Raw genomic sequence first — 25,548 nt, 5'->3', positions numbered from 1 at the left:
ACAGTTGGATTATGTAGGGGCCTTGAGTGAGAGTTAAACCTGGATGAAAACCCGTGGGTTTTGTTTTATTGGTACCAACTGAAAACAACAGTGTGACTGTGTTTTGATTTTTAAGCCAAACCCCAAGCAGCTGTGTGTAGCTATGCACTTTGTTTGAGATTTGGGAAGGCTTTAAAATGTTGCCCTCAGCTGACTCAAAAGGCTTGTGAGATGTGCTTAGTTGACACCCAAAAGTTTTGGGTAAAACTATGCACAACTGTCTTGTTTGTACAGACCAAAAATCAGTAGTTATCTGATGATCAGTTTACCTGCCAGAAGTTGTGTGGTAATGAGTATCTGTTTAATCTTGACTTTTCTTGTTGTATTTTATTAATTGTTGTGTTTTGTTTTGTCTACCCCAGGTTTTCTTTCCTACTGAACTGAATCTCCGGATGGCCAACATGAATTCAGAAGATTATGTTTTTGACAGCATTTCTGGGTAATGCTTTAAGGCCCCCATTTGTCTCTATCATCCCATTCTCTTACAGTTGTCCACAAGCAAACAGTACAGCTCATGCCATTCTGTACCAAGTCTGTCAGACACTGGAAGGGCTGTGGATCACAAAACCACAACAGTATCTGCTCATTTGAATTTCACAGTTGAAAATACTACTTTTATCTTTAAAGAAAACTATTTTGAGGAAAACTACTTGCTAGGTTGGAAATACCCCCAGCTTCAGTCACTGTCCTTGCACCAACTCCCTGTCCCATGGGAAGATGCAATGTTGTCTGTCAGGTTTTTGGTGGTCTGGGAGTTTGCTTCCAGCTGTGTCCTTCTCCATGGTCAGCTTGTCTTGCTCTCTCCCTGCTGAAAATCCACAGCAGAAATGGGTGGGATAAAGCTCATCAGAATTCCAAGGGAGCAGAGCAAATTGGTGGTTAGTTGCAGTTGACCAAGGGGGCTATGGCCACTGAATAGCTTATTAGCTTGTGAATTTAATTAAATTGCTAATAGATACTTTTCTGTTCCATGAGGGCAGCTTGCTGCTCTCAGACTGAATAGGAACCTTCCAGTTTTGCTTGCTGAGGTGTCTTGAGACTTAGCTTGCCAAGAATTTCTCTTAAATGTTCATTCATGAAGGAAATGATTGAAAAAGGGGCTCATCCTGTTTTCCAACTTCCTTGCCTGTTGATGGCTTAATGAGTCAACTAACAACTTTGGAATTTCTCCAAATGAAATGTGGAATGTTTAGTCGGCTTTCCAGGAAAATGCCTTAGCAATCACTACCCTCTTTGCTCTATAGGAATAACTTTGAATACACTCTGGAAGCCTCCAAGTCCCTCCGACAGAAACCTGGGGACAGCACAATGACTTACCTGAATAAAGGGCAGTTTTACCCCATCACACTGAAAGAAGTCAGCAGCAGTGAAGGAATCCATCACCCCATCAGTAAAGTCCGAGTGAGTGGCAGTTCTTGTGGTTTCTGGGGAAAGAGAGTGTATACAATGGTGGCCTTAAACTCTCCCAAAGTGCAGTAATCTAAACCAGAGCATCAGTACTAAGGCCAGCCTACCCCCGCTCTTACATCAGTGTTCGTTCCTTTGCTGTCCACCTACTTACAGACTAACCCAGCCTGGCTCAGTCTGTTAAGAAGTGGTGTCAGCACTTGCATAAAGGTGATGCAACACCTGGAATGAGATCCTTGAATTCTAGTTGGGAGAGCAGTTCTGCTCATCTCTGTTTATGGCCCAGAAAGTGCTGCTGTCTGCTTTCCAGTTTGGCAGCAGTGTGCCAGGTATACTGTGGTGCCTCTAGTCGGAAAACCTAAAGCAGAAAACCTGATACCAGTGAGAACTTCCAAAAAAAGTGCACTCTCTGGCCTTTTATCTTTCACATTTTTATTATTTTAATTTTTTTTTAAATCTTTTCCCCCTCTCCTTTCAGAGTGTCATTATGGTTGTGTTTGCTGAAGACAAAACAAGGGAAGATCAGCTCAGGCATTGGAAATACTGGCACTCAAGACAGCACACAGCCAAACAAAGATGCATTGACATAGGTAAGGAACACTCTCATTGCTGATATCAAACTTCATATCTAATTCCTTGGCAAGGTTTGATTTTCTGCTAAAGCTTTGTTATTTTAAGGAACACTCTCTGCTATCCATAGCTTTGCTGAAAGCCCAGAGAGAGTTTGATTGCTTGGAGCTACTGCTGTAGTTTTTAGGACTCCTTAAAGAGGCTGGTCTTTGGAGGATTTTGGTTGGTAGGCTTTAGGGTTTCACATTAGGTGATCTAACCCCCCATCCAAACAACAGTTGCCTTGGCGTACCCTGGTGCTTGCAGCTAAATCACAGCTTGTAGTCTCAGTGTCTGTCCTAAATACTGTGTTCTTTCAAAGGACAAGATCCTTGTAGAAATACCTCAACACTAATGATCCTCCTTCCCACAACTTTACTCATAACTGGTCTTTGGTACATGCAAAAAAGAAAACACTGCAAATTTCCACTTGCCTCCAGACAAGGCTGAGGTTGGCTGACTTCCAGCCTTCTCTGGCTGAAGGCTGGGTTGTACTCCTCATCCCTTCCTTCTGTGAATCAAAGCAGGGATTAATCACTTGGCACTTATAGCAGACGCGCATGCAAATCTTTGTTTGTTACTGAAGGAGTTTTATTGAGAGCTTATGTCGTGGCCGTCCAGGGTAGAGTTTCCTGCTCATAGGAGGTTGTATCACAGAACACCTGATATTTGGGATGTCTTCCTTTCTCCCTGGAGTTTCTAGTTTAGAATTTCTGCAAGTCCCATTCTCCTCCTTCCTCATACTTGTTGGGGTTTTTTTGTACATGAGCAATTTCCAGGCTTTTTAATGATCCGTTCTTAAGTACAGTTCAGCTTCCTTTACCCCCCGAGGGTATGCTGAAGGGTTGCAGTTCCTGTCTGCTTTGTGTGATAAGGACTCTACATGCTATATCTTCTTCCCCTCCCTCATGAATCCTTCCTTCTGACAGCTGACTACAAGGAGAGCTTTAACACCATCAGTAACATTGAGGAGATCGCGTACAATGCCATATCCTTCACTTGGGACATCAACGAGGAAGCAAAGGTATGTGACCACAATTACATTTCCTGTCCTTTTAGCAGATTCAGGGGCTGGGGGTGGAGAAGGGTGTGTGGCCTACCTGATGATTAGCATGTAACAAGTTTGTTTACGCTCTTACATTAGGCAAAACCTTCTGGCTATTTCTTAAGAGGGTTTGCATGTGCAACTGGGAGAGCTTTGCAACTGCTTTAAGGTTCTTGGCAGAAGCACCTGCCTGACAGACAAGTACTGACAAAAGGAAGCACTGAGCGTTTCCAGAGCTGATGAAGTGGTGCGGGAGGTGTGATGGAGCATAGCTGGGCTTGGCAGTGAGCACAGCCTCCTGCAGGATCCCTGTGGGAGGCGGGGCGGGGGGGGGGGGGGGGGGGGGGGGGGGGGGCAGCTTCTGAGGGAGTCAAGGCTCAAGCAATGGGCTTGCCTTCAGCAGAGGGAGTAGCAGCTGCCTCCGAGTTCCCAAAGCATGCGTTGTTTAAACCACAGATCCCAACACCCAGTGACCTATTTCAAACTAGAGCAGCCTCCTGGTGAACTCTCGTTTGATCTTCTCTCAGAACTGTGGGCACTGTGGCAGATGTCTTAAGTACAGGCAGCTTCCCTAGCTAATGGGTAACTGCAGCTGTTTGAGCCACTCCAGCTTTTGGAAAAGGCTCGTGTATCTTCCAGGTGCAAGGACTGCAGGTCAGAATGGAGTAAACTCAGTTCTTAAAGGCATTTCCCACTGATTTGTTGTTGGAGGCAAAGCACAGGAATTTTATTTGGAGAGTTTCATTAGTGGTTGGATTTTCATTAAAAATTGGAAATGGTTTCCTTCAGTTTTTGGAGACTGGCTGTTCCCTTGCTAGCACGTTATGTGCAAGTTACCAGCATCATAGGGAAACCTACTGATGGCTGCAGAGTGCCACGTGTCTAGGGTGAACCTGGCTTGGGGGACATGGGACGTCTCAGCAGAGAACACAGGGGTCCTTACCTGGAGCTGTGTGTGCCAATGTGCTTTGCAAGAGGAACAAGAGCTGGTGTCACTGCACAGAGCTCACTATAACTGCAGGCTTTTCTCTGTGCTGCACAAGGACTGTGGAGAAACAGTTGCATGGGGACTGCTGTTGGGTTTCAGCTCTGTGGGAGAAGTTTGAGATGCTTGACAGACAGGAGTGAGGAGCTGTGTGTGCTGCTGCTGAAAGTGCTGCCTTGCAACATGTGTGACATTACTTGTGAAGCTGGTGTTGGGTGCCAGGCTTCCCTGTTCACCAGATTAGGCTTCAGTCAGGTTGAGAGGGCTGGCAGAAGGCCTTATCTGCTGGAGGATTCTAAAGGGCTGACATTATTTCTGAAGCATGAAGTACTTCACTATGTGAACAAACAGATGATTCTTCAGAAGGGCTGTCAAAAGGAGTCCATAAGTATTCCTGAAGTGTTATCCTGCTGCCATAGCCAGTCAGGCATTGAACAGACCTGGGTAGTCAGTGTCTGCAAGCAAAGGCTTAGGATTTGCACACTGGGGTAGATCGTGGTGACAGAGCGATTCAAATCCTCAAGGAGCTGGAAGCACTTTCTGCAACTGCCTCTCTGCTGGCTGAGCCACTGCAGCAGTAGGGATGGGTCTCTAACCCAGGAGCAGGGCGTAGAGCTGGTGCTGAGAACCCTGTGGCTGGCACAAGGAAAGTCATCCCTTCCTACCATCTGGTTATTACCCAGTTACTCTACAGACCCCTGAAGAGGTAGTTTCAGTCTAAAGTGAAGTTGCCAATAACATCTTGAAAAGATCTAAGGAACCCTCATGGTGATGTTTTATCTCAGAGCTGAACTTCATGGGTTGAAGTGGTGTGGGGAGGTGTGAGACAGACTGGTTTTGTAGCTACAGAGGTGAACTTGCTTCCAGTCTTAATGTGTGAGATCCATACACTTTGAGTACTAGTTTGTATGAACCTGCAGAGGGGACTGTTGATACCAAATGTGCAAATGTTGGCCCCTGGTATCAGAATCATATTAAGACAAAAATACTCTCAATTTCAGTGTTTAAAGAATTGGCGCTTTTAGCAAGGACTCTGTGTGCTTAAGTGGCTGTTAAACTTCATTATTTTCCCTGAGTGGATGTGTTTTGTCAATGGTTGAATTTCTCACCAGTAGAGCTGCAGTTCTTTCTCAACTTCTGTGATCTTATCAGGAGTTGTCTGAGCCAATTTCAACAATTTTTATTGCATGGTTCATTTACCTTGCATGCTCTTGCTCTTTCTTTCCTTTCCCTCCCCCGCTGCCCCCCCAAGAGCAGTCTTAAAGTACGTGAAGAGAGCAAGGATTAGACAGAGCTGAGTTTCTGATGCTACAGAAAGTCTTTCACAGTAATAAACAGAGTGTTTTATGTTTAATAATAGGAGAAGTGTTGTATAGGTGTTATGCTTACCCAGTCAGCAAACCTTAGTTATTAGAAATTTGCTTCCTGAGCCCTGGAGTTACCTGGACTAGAGGCACGTGATTCTTCTGGGTGTGCTGCTCCTCCTGTTTGCCTCTTGCTTTTGCTTCCAGTTTGCTGTGGGAATGATTTGGTTCTGTGCAGCAGTGTCAGATGGGATACAATGAGGCTCAATGTCTGGGATTTCTGATGTAGTTATTTATTTAAGTACCCATGACTCTCAGTGTGGGTCACATTTAATGTAGAAATACCATGTTATCACAAGGAGCTGCCCCTAGCACTCCAGGACCAGGTTCTTGCCTTCCTGCGGGGACGTACAAGGCTGTTGCACCTTTGCAACTGTGTCTGTTCAGCATGGTGTCACCTGCCTGAGAGTGCTTTGCCAGTCCTCTTAGGGCACTATGGAGATTTAGTAAACTACATCTTTCTGGTGAAGAAATGCTCTTTTCACACAGTAGGAATCATGTGCTTCCTCTTTAGCAAGGAATATATGTGGATTTTGCAGCTGTGGAGTTACAGAATTGAAAAAAGAAACTCGAGATGCCCTCAGCGACAAGTATTTCCCATTTCCCAGTTGGGTTGTGCTGGGAGAGCCAAGAGCAAGGCCAGGGCTTTGGTGACTGGATTTGTCAGATGGGCCTGGCTCTGCTCGAGTGGAATTGTCACACAGCTGACTGCGTTGGTGTGCTGTTTGTGAGCCCATGGGTGTAGAAACCAGGAGTATTTCATGCATGACAGATGCTTCCCACTCTGGGACCCAGACCGTGTCCATGGATTTCATAGCAAATGTGCTTCTCTGGCAGCTCCCCTCTGCCCTCTTCTGTTGTTTTGGGACATCACAGGAGCTGCTGGAAGCAGTCGTTTCATAGAAGAGGCTGGGTTAAGTATTCTCTGACCTTTGCAAGTGTGTGTTCAAGCTGGAAAACGGCCCAGGACCCAAAGCCTGCTTGCTCTGAGATGGTGAAGGGAGGGAAGGAAGGCCGGGCTTCAAGAGGGAAAGGCAAAGTGCCCTGAAGTGGTGCTGTTGAGATTGAAAGCAGAGTGAGGCCAGGGTTAGAAAGATTGTTGGGAAACACTGTGGAGTAAGGAGGTGGTAATTTAGGTGGGCTTTCAAGTGTCTGTGTTAGAGGTGAGGCCTGACCCCATCACCTCACAGACTGGGGAGGGGAATAATTGGGTGAGAAGGCAATCATGCTTTGTGATAAAGAAAGGGAAGATGGTGAGCTGGAAAATTAGTTGATCAACTGATGAGTTGTTGAATTAGATATTTAAGAAAGCCAGTGTAGCTACTCAGTTAGGAGCCATCCTGCTTGGGTGGAAGTGTGTTTCGATGAGTCTGACAAAGATATGTAGCTGATACTCACTTGCATCCAACAGGTATTGCTGGAGTTACCCTGAGGCTTGTGGAGACTTCAAACAGTTTCCTACCCCATCCTGGATGTCTGCCGTGTTGGGCAGACAGACAAGGTGGGGTTCTTCTCCTGCAAAGAGGCTTTTAGATGTCTGAGCACAAGCTCATCATCTTCTGCATCTATGACTTCATTAGGGACAGGGTGTTAGAGCTGGGATGGAGCTTTCTCTGGAGGTGCCCGCGCTTTCTTGTGGACTGAGCAGGCTTGGCCATCTTTAAAATTGGGACTTTAAAGGTAGGGAACGAAATCATGTCCTTGCAGCCCTTTTTGTGTCCTTGACCTTTGCATGTCACTCAGGAGAAGGGTTTATAGTTTCAGATCATGAGTTTTTGAGACTGGGAGACATCTCTTCCCAGGTACAACATGCCTGCTTCCCAGTTACAGGTCTCTTAATGAAAATTGCCGCTATGGGCATGGTTAAACACACATTTTGTGCTGCTCTTCATGATGTTGGCTGTTGTCCTGTTACCTCTGTTGTGTTACCCGTTAGCCTGGGAAGCAAGTTCTCTGTCCCTTAACTCTGGCCTGGGGACATGGCCTGCTCGCAGGTCAGTGGCAGTTGAACAATCTGGATGGATCAGTTTCCCCAGGGTCAACTGGCTTTGCTGGATCCTGCTTTGCCCAAATCCTGTCTGAGCTCTTGCCCTGTGGAGCAGGGAGGGTTGGGGCCTCCTGTCTGTGCAGTGATTGCAAGAGCCTCCTTGCCCTGTTTTTGTAGCTCTAGCAGTGCAAGGAACTTGCTCTGTTGTACTGGGGCACTCCTTCAGTGCTTCCCAATGTGTCCCTTCTGAAACAAAGCATTTCTTCCAGCTGCTCCCAGAGAAGGGCCCCCATGGAGGTCTTCTGTTTGGCTTGCTTAAGTCTGGATGGTGGGCCTGTAGCCAAAAATGATGTCACTGTACATTAAGGGTTCTATTGTCCTCCTACTCCTTCTCTCCAAAAAAAAGGCATTGTAAGCCAGATGCTTTGTGTGAAAAAACCCTTTCTACTAAGAAGGGTGTGAGTGTAACAAGCATTTGGAGCTGGAGAATATCATAGTAGAGCTTTTTGCTGCCTTTTCGCCAAGGGAAGGTGCGGTATGAGCTCTTGAGTGATGCCCAGAGTGACAGAGCAATTAAACAATGCTACTTTTTTTTGTCCAGGAAGAATTGATATGATACATTATGATAATGTGCATCTAATTTGGGATGGCTTTTCAAAATAGCAAGTTGGGCAATGAGGGTGGTCTTGGCCAATCCTCAGTGTGTTGGCAGGATTTTTTTGTTCAGATGAGCTCAGTTTTTGGAGAGGGTGGATCTCTTGCTACAACTTGAAATGAGGCTGGGCTGTACACCACTGATTTATTTTAAGAGTTTATTCTAGCATAATCCTCCCTTGGTATTCACTGTAGGAAGAATTTCAACTTTTTTGATTGATGAATATTGCATACATTTATATGGATGCCATTGTAATGAAGCAGCAGTCATATGCCTCATTAAAGAAGGTGTTGCCACCTTCAGCAGCATTGAGTAGGTACAGGTTTGGTGAGTTGGAAATGAAACTATGAAATGTGATGAGTCAAACATACTTAAAGGAAGGAGATTGGTGTGAAGCCAAGGCTGCAGACCTCAAATACTTTGAGGCACAAGTACACACAGCCTTTGGAGCAGTGACATAGGAAAGTCATAGCAAGTATTACTTACCTGCCTCTTAACACAGACCTCTCCCTGCTCTGTCATGGGTTTTCTGAAAACAAGCATGTGCTGCCCTTGATTTTAAGCATTGCCAACTAGAACCACATTTTCAACTCACTGCATCTCTTCAGAACTTGATGTCCCAAGTTCTGCCATCATCTGGTCTTCCAACTATTGAGCTCACAGTGTATTTCCTAAAGCTGAAAGAAGAATCTTCTGGCATTAGTTTCTCTACAGAGAAAATTAGGACGCAATTTTTTTCGTTTATATTTCTTCCTTTTCTCCATTCATTTTATGCCTGATGGCAGCTCTTCATTTTCAGCCATTTTTGTGCCTTTGTAGACTTAATTCTTGGTTTTGTCAGGGAGTTTTTTATTTCTTTTTTTTTCTGTTTTCTGGGGTTTTCTGTTGGTGGTGGTTTGGGAAGGTGGGTTGCTTTTTTGTGGGTTTTTTTTCTGGTTTTTTTTGCTCAGTTTTATTTTTTTTTAAGATATTGCTCCTTTTTTTCTTGCCAAACTGCTGTTTTTAGTTTCTTTTCAACCAACCTAGAAAGCCTGGCCCCATTTCTTTATCTTACCAAAGTATGGGGTGGGAGGAAGCATCAGTATGACTGGGAACCTCTGTCCCCACGTTTCCCACATGTTGCAAGCAGAGATATTCCTATGCCTCAGAACAGGTTGGAATAACAATCAGCATTGCTCTTTGTGAGCAGGAATATGTATTTTCCTTTCATTACCATTAATTTTTTGTTTTGTTGATGGAGTGAACTCGCTAGGAGAATGTTCTCTTATCTGGAGCTGGATTGTATTTCCCAAGTGTCATTCCCTGGAGTAGTATGGGACCTGCTATGGGTTCTGTGTCAGTCACCCAGGCTGGTCTTAGTAGGTTTGAATGCAAACTAACTCTCCTGAGCTGTGAGCAGGATGGTTCTGAGTGGAGCTGGAGCGGATGCAGCCCTGTTGCACATCTGCCAGACAAGCCTTATTTGGAGCGTCCGATCCCAAAGGCAGGAGGCGGCTGAGGAGCCCACAGGTGCATGAATTGCCCAATTTTATCTGCCTTTTCTGGCTCACCTCCTGCTGATGCAAAACCTGTGGTGCATGTGGGAGGTGAAGAAATGAATGTGGGAGCACTAAGATCAGGCACCTCTCAGGTGATCTGCACCTAAGTGTGGGTTTGGGTTTTTTTCTTTTAAAGACAGAACAGTCTTCCCAGCACTGCTTTCCTAGAACATGCCTTCGTGGATGTGTGCAGGCAGACCTGTGCTTGCCCTGCCTGTACTCCAAGCTCCCTGGCTCTGACCCAGAGCCAATCCTGGAAGCCACGTAGCTGGATTGGCACAAGGCAGTGCCCAGGCTGACAGCTTTGCCTCTTGGAAGGGCCTGGAACTGTGCTGGTGTAACTTACAAGGGTTTGGGACCGAAGATGTTTTGTATCCAGCCAGCTCACAGCATAGATGAAACATACAAGGACAAATCTTTAGAAAAGACCCTTTATTTTTATCTTTTATGTTTATTTTTGTCCAAGAATATAGAGAACCCATATTGTTTCAGCTGTCGGCATTGAAATAATCAACCTCAGGCTTCTGGGTAACTTTTCTTTCCAGGAGTGGGAGACACTGCCTTTGTGTCAGAAAAATGGTCTCAGAACCCCCTGGAATCACTTTGTCTACTGTGTTTTGGGCAGAACATGGAAACTATTTAGCCAGGCTCAAGAAAAACAGTATCCAAATGGATTCCCTGGAAAGAAACTCACAGCAGTTCAACCTGTCTCTGGTTGTGTTGTAGGCTCCAAACTCTGTAGTCCTTACAAACACAGTAATCCAAAATCAAAAGCATCCTGACGATTTAAAGTTGAATGTAACATAGACTGGATATAATACAAGTTGAATATAACGTAGGCTGGAGCATCTGTCCAATGAAGACAGGCTGAAGAGTTGGGGTTGTACAGCCTAGAGAAGACATGGCACTGGGGTGACCTGAAGGAGGCCTAAAGGAAAGCTGGAGAGGGGCTTTTTACAGGGGCTTGTAGTTAGGCAGAGCAAGGGGGAATGGCTTTAAACTGACAGATTTAGATTAGATATTAGGAAGAAATTCTTTACTGTGAGGGTGGCGAGAGACTGGAACAGGTTTCCCGGAAAAGTTGTGTATGTTCCATCCCTGCAAATGTTCAAGGCCAGATTTGATGGGGTTTTGAGCAAGCTGATCTAGTGGAAAGTGTCCCTGCCCATGGCAGGGATGTTGGAACCAGATGATCTTGAGTCACTTCCAACCCAAGCCATTCTGTGCTTAAAATGAGAGGTTTTTGCCTAGAAAAGAGTTAAAGTTTTTATCTGAATTCTTAAAAGAGAAAGAAGTACCCAATAGACTTGGATTGGTGAGTAATGGCTTAATCCTTTGGGTACAAAAATATAAAGGAGCATAAATAGGAGGAGGCAACTCCAATTTACCTGTCTTCTCTTGAAATGAGAGCCATGAGGAGCAAGGTGGTCAGACTGGAAAAGTCCCAAGTCTGCCAGTGTAGAGCCTTATCCAGAAGGGTGTACAAGACTTTGCACAGTACTCCTGCCCATGCCTGTGTTTGCTGGAGACTAGTCAGAGCTCACCATTGCCTGTGGCAGCCCCAAGTGTCACCGGTGTGTACGTACGTACGTACCGCTCCTTTTCAACTGTGCTTTGCAGTGAGTCAGATGAGGCTGTACAGAGTGACATTTCATCTAAAGCTGCTGCATATGTAGCCTTTGGACTAATCAAAATTGCTGGTGCTTTTTGTGTGACAAAAGGGTACGGCGTCCAAGATAAACCAAGGAGAGGAGATCTGGGTATGCAAGCCTTCATTTAGAAAAGGCATCTTTCATCTCACTGACAGTGAGGTTCCTGCAGCGCTTTGATTGCCCTTTAATTATGCCTGGTTTTCCTGGTTTGTTTAAAAGGCAGATCTTGTTAGAAAAAGGTGCTGTGTGGAAAGAACTTGGCTGTCTCTGCTGCCCTTCCTTGAGGGCACACAGCAGAGCTGTTGGATTACTTTTTTTTTCTCTGTTATTAATATGGAAGTTTGTTTCTTGTAGATTTGAACATGGGCACAGTGTGTTCCTCCCAGCTTAGGTGAGGAGAGGCGTGAGGGGTCAGGTGGTTAAAGCAAACTGGGAAGTCATGAGGTCTGATTTCTTCCCATGTTAACTTCCAGCATGATCCCAGAGGAGGTGCTTTAATCCTTCTGCCTTCTATCTTTTGTTGTGTGCAGCTGGGGCACTGCCTCTGCCCCAAAGCCTGGAGGAATCCCAGCCTGGTGTTGAGGGAAGGAGGTTCTAGTGTTTTGGGGTGAATGCCAGGTGTGTGTGTGGGGGGTTAGCAGTTCATACCAGCTCAGATTTCCTGCTGTTAGGTGTTTTACCTGAGACCCCATCGTTGTGGAGCTGTATCTCAGCTTTTGTTAGCGAAAGTTAGAAAAGCATGGGACAAAAATGAACAAAAAAGAATAGGAAAATAAATCCCAAGTTAGTTGGAGAGAAAAGCCTAGATATATGATTCAAATATAGACTAAAGTCTTAACTGCCAAGCAAGCAAAGTAACTTGAGAACAGGTTTCTAATCCTTTTAGAAATCTCAGTTTTAAAGAAAACCCGAGTAACTTTTGAGAGCTTGACTCATGTTTGTAAGTGCCCAGGCTTGATGGTGCTCTATTTTTAAGTGCTGTCTTTATGTTGAATCTTGGGAGGCAAGATTAATTTCTTTTTTTTTTTAAGTAACAACAAATCTTAATATAGCTGAGAATGCGGAACTGCCCTTAGAAAAATAGGTTGAACACATGAAAAGGAATCTTGCTCAGCAGGCTGAAGGTGCAGAGCAACTTCTGCGGTTATGTTTTTCTTTCTTCTGGCAATTTTGGGGTGGGGATGTAGCTGGTGCAGTCACTTTGCCTTATGTTTCTTTTTGAATGCAAGTCAGCTCTTCCTAAACTAAAAGCACCTGGCTGAAACTGTTTTAGCCCAAACTGGAAAAGCTGTTTGCTAAAACTCTGTTTTGTGAAACTTGAGGAGACCTGAAGTTGCTCAAAAATAGTAGTTACAGGATGAGTAGGAAGAAGTGAGTCCTTTTGTACTGGCTTAGTACAAACAGAAGACAGGCTGGCGCTCTGTTACTTCAGAGAGGTGATTAGGCTTTAGCTGTCATCTCTTGCCTGGAGTCCTGAAGACTTAAAAGGTACGAAAATTAAGTCAGCTGGTTAAAGCCAAAGCTAATCAAATGAGGAGACTCTAAAGCAGAAGAATAATCTTTGTCATCTGACAGGCAATCCTGAATTCCCATGGGACACCATACAGGACCACTGTAGTAGCAAACATCTGTCATGCTGAGACTATTCTAACTTCAGCCCAATGTGCTGCATAAGCTTTGCAAGGCTGGTAAGCCATAAAAACTGAAAACATAGACCTGAATCTCAGAAGAGAAGTGACAATATGTGCTGGAGAACTGGTAACTGATGTTGAACACCAAGCCTGCTGCTGTGCAGTAGTGTGAAACTCAGTTTTTCACAGAAATTTTGAGGCAGTGGTAGACCTGCTGACATGGCTCCTTGGACATGTTTTCCTTAAAGAATGAAGTAATTTTATCATACAGAAATGAGTTATGTGTGAATATTCAGTGTAGGTAAATTTAAAATTAAAATTTAAAATGTAAAAATATGCAAACACCCCAGCTGAGGGTCTTTTAAAAAACAAAACCCCTGTTCAGGGAAGGCAATTATTCAGGCTGTGCATACATCTGATTACGTAGCTCCCAGGCTGGTGAAAGCAGCTCTTCCAAATTCCTTGAAGCTTTGCCCTGGGATGTGCCAGTGCTGCAGACAAAATGCCCTTGTAAAACCAAAGGTGGCAAAAGGGGAAGTAGGGTGGATAAAAGCTGGCAGAGCCATCCTTTGAGTTGGTCTGGAGAAGATTGAGAAGAGCTTATTGTAAAATAATTTTCCTAGCTGTGATTTGAGATATAATTACATTTTCACAAGAAGTTGCCATGGGACAATACAGATCTGTGATGCTGCAACACAGGTGGGAGGGTGAGCAGGAATTGAGTGCTGTCTCAGCTTCAGTGCTGTGTGTTGTCCTGGCTTGAGCAGCCCCCCCAGGTGGAGCAGTGCAGAGGTCAGGGGGCTGTGCTGGCCTGGGCTGAGTGTTGTTTCACACATTCCAATGTCCCTTGGCACAGTGGGGCTTGGCAGGGGCATTGCTGGCTCTGGGACGGTGTGTGCGCAGGGGAACAGGGGGCTGCTGGCCAGACTGCTGTGCTGGGGCTGCTGGTGAGCTTGGGGGCTGCGAGGAGTGTGTGGGAATCTCACATTCAGACAAGTTGTTACAAGAGAATCACTTACTTGCATTATTTTTCCTCCTTGCACTGTGTTTTTATACAGCTGTGTTATACATGCTGGAGAAAAAAAACCAATTCCTTTGCAACCCTAATCTGGTAATAGTTGCTAGATTTCCCTTTCCCCTCTTTTGTTAAAAACGGTGAAGGATGTTGCAGAACTGGTGCGGAGAGGACCATGATAAGCAGCACTCAGCAAAACCAGAGCCCGTAGGCTTTTCCAAGCCTGCCTTGAGCCTTTGCAGCTCCGGGAGGTGGCACCAGCTCACTGCAGAGACTTGAGTGGCACTTCGTGGAAGCACCACCATAGGTGGGATGCTGCTCCTGCAAAATCTCTGGGAAAGTGCTTCTGATCCCCAAGGTTTGATTATTATGTGAAGCAGTGAGCTCCCAGCCTATATTCTTGAGGCAGAGTGGAGAGGAGTCATTACAGGTCTCTGTGGCTCGTAAATTCCTGGTAATTAATCCTTGCAACTTCTGAGACGTGCCGTAATGGAGATAATGTGTCTGTAGAAGAGCCTGGCACACTGCAAGCCCATGTTCTGGATACAAAATAGTCTGGTCTATCTGTTCATATCCACATAAGGATATTCCTTCCTTCTGTTAAGCAGCATTGGACTTGTTTTGTCTGTGTGTGCAGTTTGGGGGTTTTATGGGTTTTTTGTTTGTTTTTAAGGCCATTATGAAAATTAAATTAGTTATGTTAAAAATCACAATTCACTTTTTCTATAATTAATTTTTTAATAAGAATAATGGAAATATTTCTTTCCATTTAAATCTGAATGTTAACAGGGTCTTAGTCAGGAATATTCAAAGTAGTGTTCAACTTCTTAGTATGAAGCCCAGAAACTTTCACTGAAATAATGGCATTATTCCTGCATTTAAGGATAACATATTGCCTACTATTTTTAAAACCTTTTAGTAACATTTACAAGAAACAACAAAAAAACTCCAACCAAGTAGTTTCAAGCATAAGCTGTGGTAGCAACAGCTTATGTAAAACTCAGGAAAAGATTTGTTTTAACTTGCACAAAGTAACAAATTTTTCAGAGCATGGTTGTGTCCTTAACAGGGTAATAAACACAGAGCAGTGAGGATTGAGTATAGGAGGATTCCTTCTGCTAAAAATTTTATGATATTTGAGATGCCTTGGATGGAAGAATCTAGGAAAGATGGGTGGCATCTTCCTAAAGTTTGGAGAGTTCGTTGAAATCTATTCTGAACAAAGTGGCTTTTCCCTCTCTAATGGCTTATATAAAGACTTAAGAATGTTGTGCTGGTTCTTGGGAATTTTATGTGGTGCCTCGGAAGAAAGAAGATCCTGCTTGTAGTGGCAAGGACCAGCATTTAGGTCTTAGCACTCTCAGTAGTCCCTTGCTTGGTGGTCAGCCAGGAACCTGTGTGTCACTACTCATGGGTGCTGCTTTCCTCTTCTGCAGGTTTTCATTTCTGTGAACTGCCTCAGCACAGACTTCTCCTCTCAGAAGGGAGTTAAAGGCCTGCCCTTGAATCTGCAGATTGACACCTACAGCTACAATAACAGGAGTAACAAACCTGTCCACAGAGCCTACTGCCAAATTAAAGTATTCTGCGACAAGGTAAGGTTGGGTCAACGTGCTAGTGACCGTTTGGGAAAGGCTGTTCCACAGCTTAGCAGCTTTTCTTTTTAATCTCTCCCTAATTTTGTTGCTTCCTATTTTGGCTCACTGAAAAGTCCTGTCTGTGTTTAGCCTTTGCAAGGAAAAAATTTCAACCCCTTCTACTTGGCTCATAGATGTTATAAATTTGCTGCTCTTAAAATGCTGGAGTGCTGAGAAGTGTTCCTGAGCACTGACCTTGGCGAAAGGTCAGTCAGTGGCAGACTGACACTGGGGAGTCCTGTGGAGTACCTTCATTAGGAGGAATCACTGCCAATGGTTGTCTTTTTGCCCAAGCTGTGTTGTGTTGATCCTATTAAATTTTTGTGTGTTCTTACTGCATTTTTTATAAAAAGAACCCCAAATCAGTAACTTGCAGATGTTGTGAACAGAAAATGTATCACTGTGAGATACAGCAGCATAGCAAAGCCCCTTTACAAGCTGGATGAGTCCTGAAATTTGACTGCTCTGCCTGACCCCTTCAGTGCACAGACAATTGACGCCATTCCCAAAGCCACTGTTCACCAGAAGCTGTGAAAAAAACAGTAGGAAATGAGCTGGAAGTAGCTGTAAAAGCTTAATTGAGTTTGCAAAGAAAGGATATTTCTCACTAACTTGTAGCTGCCTGAGCAGTCTTTTGAAGGATCAGGGCAAGTAGTGTGCGATGTTGCTATTTCCAGAGTGACTAAGATTGTTTTAGGCTGAGATAAATGCTTCCTGGACTTCCCCAGTCCTTCTTTTGATTGCTGTGAACCATGTTGACTTCCTGTTTTGCTGGTATCCTGCTTGATTATGGCCTCTCATTCTTTGAATCCAAACTCTGTCTTCTTAGGATGAACTCTTGCAAGTGGTTATCTCAAACACCTCTGTGCAGCTGGGGGTCTGACAGGCAGTTTGTAACCCCCACTCTCCAGTCCTGTGCTGGTTTTGCCCTGGTCCCACTGAGTGGTGTTGTCTGGTGATCCCCTAGGATACTGACCCAGTGATTCACTTTGTGCACCACTTTTCTGCCTCCATCTACCTCCCAAAATATACAGAGCTGCAGAGCCCTCTGCACTGTGCCCCCGCTGTAGCATCCTATGGACTCACCCTGCCATGTCCATCTATAAAGCCTTTAAATAGGCCCCTCTGCTTTCCTGCATGGCTGGGAGAGCTGCCTGCAGCTGCCTCCATTGTGATGCTTTCAGCAAAGAATTTACAGGGAGGTAGCAAAGACTTTTCCACAGCCATCCTAAAGACTTGCCAGTAAGCCTAAGAAGCTTGAGTCTCATGGGCTTTCTTCAGGCCTTTTTTCCCCTTCTTTTTTATTTTCTTTAAGATAAGTCTGAGGCACAAGTGTCATCTAAAGTTCTTTCATCAAAGTAATCTTGGAGTCTTGTGTGTTACAGCCTCTATTCTCTGCAATACAGTGAATATAACCTTGCTGTAGAGAAGGGGGGATCTGCTGCTCATGACTTGTCCAGTCAGTTACTGGCACCATGCTAAAAGAACTGACAGGCTTGTGCTACTGCTAGTAAGACAAATCAGTTAATAAAAAGGCAGATGTGTAGTCAGTACATAGCTTGAAGAAAACCAGTGGAGTCCACCAGAAATTTCAGCAAATCTAGTAGTACAGTAATGCCAGTGCATCTTTTTATTTTCTTTGGGAATTTTTGACTTATTCTCCTGATTTATTCCTCTAGGCACTTTGTGAATCATACATGAGTTAAAAGAGGAAGGAATGAAGGAGAAATACCAATCAAAATCTGAACAAGATAATAAAAATTAACACTGAATCTAAATGTACCTTCACCCCACACACGCTTCCCTTCTTCCTGGGCTCAACTTCACCCCCAAATTCTCTCCCTCCTCCCCCAGCAGCATTGCAGGGGAATGGGAAATGGAGGATGCAATTAGTTCATGACATCTCTGCTGCTCCTTCCTCCTTGTGGGAGGATTCCTCACTATTCCCCTGCTGCTTCAGTGTGGGTCCCTCACATGGGAGACAACCCTCCACAAACTTCTCCAGAGTGAGTTCATCCCAAAGAATGCCGTTCTTCACAAACAGCTTCAGTGTAGGTCCCTTCCAAGGGGTACAGTCCTTCAGGAACAGGCTGCTCCAGTGTGGGTCCCCCACAGCGTCATGAGTTCTGCCAACAAACCTGTTCCAGCGTGAGCTTCTTTCTCCATGGGGCCACAGGTCTTGACAGGATCCTGCTCCAGCAGGGGCTTCCCACAAATTCACAGCCTGTTCTGGGCATACACCTGCTCTGGCATCGGCTCCCCCATGGGCTGCAGGTAGGTCTCTGCTCCTCCATGCACCTCCATGGTCTGCAGGGGTACAGCCTGTCTTACCCTTGTCTACATTGCAGGCTGCAGGGAAGTGTCAGCTCTGACACCTGGAGCACCTCCTGCCCCTCCTTCACTGACCATTGTGTCTGCAGGATGGTTTCTCTTATTTATTCTCACTTGTCTCTTCTGACTGCTGCTGCACAGAGGGGTTTTTCCTTTCTTAAATTCACGAGTCCAGAGGCACTGTCACTGTTGCTGATGGGCCTTGGCCAGTGGCAGGTCTGTCTTGGAGCCAACTGGCATCAGTTCTGTTGGGCATGAGGGAAATTGCTTCTTAGAATAAACGTCTCTCAAAAGCTGCCCCCCAAACTGCCACACCAAAGTCTTGCCACACAAACCCAACATTCTCAACACTGCTGCTTGCTCCAGGCTCCTGTAAAAGCATTGGCATTTCAGAAGGAGCACCTATTTTCTGCCCTGCATTGAATTTAGGTAGTAAGTAAGCTGGTTTTGAATGCTTACAGGACCACTGTTACTGTAGTATCTACACCTGTTGCAGTCTTGAATACGTTTGTCCTCATGTGGCCACTCTTACCCACAGAAATTCTGTTATCCATGTTCATTCTATGTAGGTCCAAGCCTATAGTGTGGAGGTCTATTGGGAAAAAAAGCAGCAGAAAATGGTGATGCTGTTGCCGCCTTACAGGGACAGCTCTGTGTCTGTGTCCTCAACTCCTTTGTCAAGGTCGTGCTTGTACTTCACACCTGAACTGACTTTGAACCAGACAGCAGTGTGGCAATCCTCTGCTGTCTCTATGTGCACAAATCGATAGATACCCTATGGAAGGTCAGACAGTTTAGTTAATGTTAAGGGGGGGGGCTTTACACAGGGAAGCAGTGAAGGAGGAGAGTTCCCATGCTTGGGTGTAAGGGAAAGCTGTTGGTACATATTTCTACTTATTGTCTGCTGTGTCTGAGACGAGTTTCTTCATGTGTTTCGATCTTCTCCTTTGCGTTCTCTCTGTGGAAAGGGTCTCCACAGCTGCCCGAGATGTTTGGTTTTCATCTAATCCTGTGTGGTTTCAAGACCCGAGTAAAGCCTTATGAGTGTCAAGACATCATCCTGTTCCATGTGATGGTACAAGCATCACTCAGGCTTGTATCAGCAATATTTAGGCTGTGCAGGGATGGGGCTGACCTGTCCTAGAGGAAGAAGACCTTTGCTGCTGTAAAATGCATCCACAGGAGGAAAACTAAATACAGAGTTTCAAAGGCTACAGCTCATGTTGCCCTCTGGGATTTGCTGTTACTCTGGGAGTGATGGGCAGTGCTGTGGGAAGGCTTTTATGGGATGGTAGGAACAAGTGAATGAGATGCTGTTGGAAGGAGGGAGTTGCGTGCAAGGCAGCTGGAGATAGGGTGGGCAGCAACATGGAGGCTGTTCCTTCAGTTGCATGATCACAGAATAGTTTGGGTTGGACCTTATAGGTCTTGTAGTCCACACCTCTGCTATTGGCAGGGATACCTTCCACTAGACCAGGTTGTTGCTCAAAGCCCCATCTAACCTGGCCTTGAACACTTCTAGGGTTGAGGCATCCCCAGCTTCTGTTACAGTGTCATCATTCTTGTCATAAAAAGTTTTCTTCCTTCTTTCCAGAATAAATTTCCCCCTTTCAGTTTAAAAGCATCTCTCCTGGCAAGGCAGAAAAGCCTGTTACCAAGACATAACTTGGTTTTTAATGTGGAATTTGAGATGTGTTTACATGAGCCCCAGTAGCCTGGATCCAGTTGGCTTTCAAGCAGGCAATGAGAGAGTAGAGGTTTTCTCAAAACATGTGCTCTTGTTGGATCAGCATGTTCTCTCCAAGGAAGCAGGTGCTGTCCTGTAGTACAGTGTGTGAGTAGCAGAACTTTATTATTTCCACATGAAAGGTAAAAATCAAGTCTGGAGGCAAATTTGATCTTCCAAGCTGAGATGTTGTGACTATTCTGGTAGGGGCAGTCACAGAGCGGTGCAGGTCCAGCTCTACTGAGGTTTAGGTGGGATTTCTTCACTGTAGTGGGCTGTATCAGCTTTATGGGGTAAAGCAAAGCTGGCAATGTCTGTGTGTTCATGTGTAACTTTTTATTTCTCACAGTAGCTGCCTGAAGCTGCTTGTGTCCCTGTCATTAGGTGGGAGAAAAGATGATACATGTTAATGTTCATTAAATATCTTGATGAACTTTCCTTCTTATTGCTAGTGCAGATATGCCCCCTGCTACCTAGCAGGTATAGGCAACCTGATACCCTATAGAGCTTTGATTTAGTGGAGGTAAGGAGGGCTGTTCCCCTTCTCCCATGCTGTGCACCGTTAGGCACCAATTCCCAATCCCATGGCCCTGTCATTTTTCCATCTTGTTTGCTATAGCTAATCCGTTCTTCCTCCAGCACCATGTGAGGATGTGGGTGTGTTATGTCAGCTTTGCAGGGGTGGGAATGAGAAATAATGGCTTCCTGTGGCCAGATAACTGTTACCTTTTACCCTGCTTTGCAGGAGGTTGTTGGGAGACAGGTAGAACTCGAGTATACCAGTTTGGGCAGTAATCTGGTGGTAGCACCAGGACTGAATGTTGGGGATCTACTGTGGGCTTATCACCTTGTGGAACTGGCAATGTGACATCCCTGCCTTAACCCACAGTCACATGTGAGGTCTGAGACAAGCTGGATGAAATAATGCCATTCCAGCACAAATCTTCTTCCTTCTCCATCTCTATCCTAGCTGTCTGTACCTTACAGAAAATATGGCACTGTCCCCACTGCTACTTGGTTTGAAGGCCAGGAGCAGTACAGGCATGAAGTTAGGGATCTTTGCATTCCACCAAGGCCTGGCCCTGATGAAAAGAGCAGAAGTAATACCTGCTTTAAAAGAGGATGCGTGTCTGCAGCTTAAGATCAGTGGAGGGGCTGATACAACCGCTGCAGGCTCTGTGTGAGACGTGCAGGAAGGTAACTTGCACTTGGTGATCCAAGCATGGTGTGACTTCTATGGATAGGATCAATCAAGTGATCTCCTAAATTGAGGCAACCTGCAATTTTATATTGTTTTAAACACTTCAGCTATGTTTTTATCTCACAGTTTATACAATTACTATAGCTGTGGGTATCTTTTGTCATCACATCTCCATCTGACTTGAAAGAAAAGTAAGTCTTTGCATCTTAGGTATGGTTGTTGGATTTCAATAGATGACAGGACTCAAAAGTAAGCATATCTCAAAGCTGGTGCATTCTGGCAAACCTAGAGCTCAGGTACTGTGGAGCTGACCTCCACAAACATAGCTCTGGAAGAACTGGTGTTCCTGGCACTTCAGCTGAAAAAACATAAAAAAAATTAAAAACTCTCTCTCCCTCCTTCCCTCCTTCTCCCTCTCTCTCAATCTCTCTCCCCTCTTTCCCTTATTCTCTTGTCTGACAGGGGGCAGAGAGGAAGATCAGGGATGAAGAACGAAAGCAAAGCAAAAGAAAAGGCAAGTGCACTGATCCCAGCTCTCAGTTGAATGCCTGTAAGTAGAAATTATTCCACTGGTATTTTAAATATTAGATTTCATTTTGGCTACAAATAGATTGTGCAGTAGAACTCTTTTAAGTCAATTTTTCCCATCCAGAGCAGTGCTTGTTTTAAGCAGTTGTGGATGGAGTTGTGTTTTGCAACACACCGGGTGGCTTAGGAGTTCATCCTGCATAGTTCTTTCTGTCCAAGACAGGGTCCTGCTGTGTAATCAGTCAGGTGTGGGTTGTAGCAGTTGAAGTGATGGGGTGAGGAAGGGATTTTTGGGCACTGCTGGAGCCCCCACAGATCCAGGTGGCAATGACAACTGTATCTGTCCAATTGTTTCCAGCTTTATCCTAAACTTAGGCTTTTAACTTACTTTACAAATGTGTTTACGACTCTTCAGCAAAGCACTGGCAGCCTTGGGGCTGAGCCTCCAGCCTCTCGGCCCTATGCTCACTCTTCTAGAGCAAAGTGGTCCTTAGTGTAGTTTCCAAATTTCTTCAGTATAGATGATGTAGAGACCTCGGCACCTTGGTATGTAAAGGCTGATCCTGCTGAGCCTCTTCCTTCAGCTGCTGCAGATGACAGACACTGTGTTTGGGTGACTAGTTATTCACCAGCAGAGCTGCTTAGAGGAACATGTATGTCCCTGTGCTTTGTTTGCTCGGGGCAGGTGCGTGCTCTCACTTGCTCTGCTCCCTGTGCCATTAACAGCCCGACTGGTTCAACAAGCAGGCGCCTCACAGCTTGTCAGGCAGGAAATTCCTGACGCAGCAGGTACAGGCTGCTGGAGCAGCTTCAGAAGAAGATAATGTTACAAGGGAACCCATTTGCTCAAGGGCAGTTGTGGAAAGGGCTGGGTTTTTGTTTTTTCCCCAAAGTACATGGTGAGAGGTAGGTTTAGCACACTGTTAGCATTTCACAAATGAAGTATCCCCAGAGGCTCCCAAAGGATTGCTGCCACAGCCCTTTGCGCAACGGCTGGAAAGGGAGCGCAGTTTCAGTACATGTTTCCAGGATCTTGTGATTTTACAAAAACTACTTTCCAATATTAATTTTCTAGGCTTGGGCTTAGCCTGATGTGACTCTTATTTTCCTGGAAAGTGTGATCCTTTGCTCTTTAGTTCTCGTATGGGGAGTTTTTGATTCCTTTAAGCCATAAGCTGTTATACCCACCTGCAGGATCACAAATGCCATGTGTGCACAAACTCATCAACAGCAAAAATAGTTGGTGGCTTTTTGTCAAGTTACTTTTACACGGATTGATTAATCTTTAAAAAAATTAGTTTTTCAAGGAGTAAAAAGTGTATTTGCTACTGAGGATGTGAGAAATGAAGTGGTTTTGTTTGCAAAACACTTTTTTCTTTGCAGTTGATTTGACCCCAAATTAATATGTTTCTGCTTGATAAAATGAAGTTTTCAGCTGTGGTATTTTGACATAAATATGTCTGAAGTGCAATTCAAGGCATCTCCTGCTTCACTCTTTTCCAAGAGAGGCTTTGTGGTTGAAGTCTGTCCTCTTAGTTGCTTGTGTCACATCAGCTAGTGAATTGAGAGCCAAAGTGCTCCACAGGGGACAGTCCTGGTTCTTGTAGGGCATGGAGTAGGATTTGGCGGCTTGAGGTGACCAGGGTGAACACTGAGATGAACCAAAATGTGAAACCTGAAAGTGTGGAATCAAAATGTAACTCTAAATGTAGCAACTTGCAAAACCCCCTATTTGCACTACCTCTGTAACAGGTAGTGCTTCTGTGGTGCTCTCTCTCTTGAGAGGCTGCCACTGGGACCATGTGAGTTGCAAGTTCTCCCTTTGTTGTCCTTCCTTCCTGGTATGGGAACACCAGCAGGCTTTTGAGGGAGTGGACAGGGAAAAGGTGAAGCTTGGACTAGCTTTTACCTTCTGTTTACATGGTTTGCTTGGTACATGGAAGACCTGGATTCCTCTGTTGGGTTGAGTGACTGGATTATTCTCCATCCTCTTTAATACACCTGAAAAAAGTCAAGCATCTCAGTTGGAGAGCTAGAGAAAACCTTTACTACTTTGTGAAACAGCTATTTCTTCAGGGCCCAGGCCCTCAGTTGAGAGAGAGACAACCCAAGTTCAAACTCCCTTAACTACAGGAGCGTCTTGCTTTCACCCTAACTACTGAGTACCCTTGTTCAATGGCATATATGCCTTTAAATGATGAAGAGAAGCCACAGCCCCATCAGGACCTTCACCATCCTTTTTTCTGATGTTTGTCTCTGCAGTTTCTGATGTCAAAGTGCCCATGCTTCCTTCACACAAACGTACAGACATCACCATCTTCAAGCCGTTCATGGATCTAGACACTCAGCCTGTCCTGTTTATTCCTGACGTTCACTTTGCAAACCTGCAGCGTGGAGCTCATGTAAGTAAAGCTTGTGGACGTGGGAATGAGGACGCTCTGGGATGCTGTGTGTGCACACCTACATATGAAATGTCAGACTGTCTGCATCAATGCTGTAATCAGATACAGGCTGAGTCTCATGTGAGCAGGGGTTGTTGCTCTAAGGTGCATTGGCTGGAGTTAACTGGGTATGTTTTCTCATCAAATTATTTTCCTAAGAAGTCCAGTTTCTGTGAACTTGAAAGGATTTTTCCATAGCATCTCCACTGACTGAACTGCAGGTTGGTTTTCCCTTGTAATGTCCATTGGGATCCTGGTGTGCTGTTGTACAGCACAGGCTCCTTCATCCTCCTGCTGCAGGGTGAGAATCCATCCTGTGGAACCTGTGTGAGCTCTCTGATCTGCTGCCAGAGTGCCCTGCCTCGGTGTTCCTGGAAAGTTCCAGCTCACAGGAAACCAGAAGAGAAAAAATTAATGTGCAGCCAGATTTCAAAATCTTGAGCTTTCCTGTGCCGGGAGTTCTGGCACACTCTGACATAATCTAAACCATACTTTTTAAAGAGTGTTGTCTAAACTAGCAGGGATGGAGAATAAACTTGTATCCATAAGGCTGACATTTCTGCATGTTTTCCTACAAAGGCCCTAGTGCTGAGGTCTGTCAGAAGGCTTTACAACAGTCCAGGTAGAAAGCATGTCAGCTCTTCTTCGTTCCTGTCTCTCTCATTTGAGATCCTTTAATCTTTTTTATGAAAAAAGGTACAGAAGATGCTTACTGCCTTTTGGAAGATTGAGCAAGTGTGTATTTGATACAGGATTGAAAGATTATAAAAGGAAATTAGTTCTAGTTCTGGATTAAATTTTCACAAAATTTCTCCTTGGTTTTGAAAGGTTCTTCCTGTTGCTTCAGAAGAACTGGAGGGGGAAAGGTAAGAACTGCCCTTCTTCAGCCTCCTGACATCTTGCCCTCCAGGAGAGGGCTAAGTCCCTATAGTTGTTCAACTGCTGACTTTTTGCCTTGTCAATGACAGCTCCAACCTGAAGAGAGGAGCTTATATTGGTGAAGAGGACTTCATTGCTACTCCGAATAAGATGTCCAGAATAGAAGAGCCAAAAAGAGGTATTTTCTTCTTTCAGAGGCTGAAAGGTTTGAGTATTTGTCCATCATGATAGAGAGATACATCTGAGGTTAAAGAGTGCTTTAATTTATATTGGTGTATACTTTGGCTTGATTTTTCTGACCTTGAGTAGTGACAGTTTGTGTTATCAGGGTGTCGTTCAGCTCTGCATATCTTTTACAATGTCAGAATTTTTGGGGTTTTCTGTAAACTCAGACACTAATTGGCTCTGAACCTGTATGGAAAGAAAGTCAAGAGGAAGTGAGCAGTCTACTAGTCTCCCTAGTGGGTAGGGGAACAGAATTTATTGTGTAATCTACTACAAAATACTCCAGAAATCTGCTCCAGGACTTCAAGCAATATCCAAGAACTGGTTCTGGGTATAAGACTGTTGCATCTTTCATGGTGCCAGAAAATGGGCTAAGAGAATATTCTGCTAATTTTAACTGGGTTTCAATCTTTGCAATTTCATGTGGGTCTGGATGTTGCTGTGGTGTTGTGGAAGGGGACATGAGGTCCCTTTTGGGTGGTGCAGATGGTGTACTTGCTTGATGGCAAGTGGAACGACCACAACAAGGCTTGAAGGATTGAACTTGTGTTGCAGCAAAGGTTAAGTCTAGCAAGTCTGACCATAATGGGGCTGTGCTTATGTATTCTGGATAAACTAGTAAGGAAGGATGGATTTTATAAAAGGAAGTCAGA

At 44.8% G+C, this 25,548-nt stretch overlaps 1 protein-coding gene across 3 annotated transcripts in view; it reads left to right on the top strand.

Moving 5' to 3' along the window:
* The window catches only part of GRHL1 (grainyhead like transcription factor 1), a 41,832-nt gene that overhangs the window by 9,157 nt on the left and 7,127 nt on the right, over positions 1 to 25,548 (top strand). For 2 of the 3 annotated variants that reach the window (XM_071548352.1, XM_071548351.1), the window contains exons 5-13: positions 402 to 478; positions 1,284 to 1,440; positions 1,925 to 2,036; positions 2,985 to 3,079; positions 15,364 to 15,522; positions 21,285 to 21,372; positions 23,613 to 23,752; positions 24,620 to 24,657; positions 24,760 to 24,848. In XM_071548352.1, the coding sequence (XP_071404453.1) occupies positions 402 to 478; positions 1,284 to 1,440; positions 1,925 to 2,036; positions 2,985 to 3,079; positions 15,364 to 15,522; positions 21,285 to 21,372; positions 23,613 to 23,752; positions 24,620 to 24,657; positions 24,760 to 24,848 (955 nt within the window). The remainder of the gene's footprint in view (positions 1 to 401; positions 479 to 1,283; positions 1,441 to 1,924; positions 2,037 to 2,984; positions 3,080 to 15,363; positions 15,523 to 21,284; positions 21,373 to 23,612; positions 23,753 to 24,619; positions 24,658 to 24,759; positions 24,849 to 25,548) is intronic. The other variant, XM_071548353.1, reaches the window with a different exon arrangement.

The sequence above is a fragment of the Pithys albifrons genome, chromosome 2 (assembly GCF_047495875.1).
Source record: "Pithys albifrons albifrons isolate INPA30051 chromosome 2, PitAlb_v1, whole genome shotgun sequence".
NCBI classification, from domain to species: domain Eukaryota; kingdom Metazoa; phylum Chordata; class Aves; order Passeriformes; family Thamnophilidae; genus Pithys; species Pithys albifrons.
Note: the sequence above shows the minus strand (reverse complement) of the source record. Positions and strands in the feature narration are given on the sequence as shown.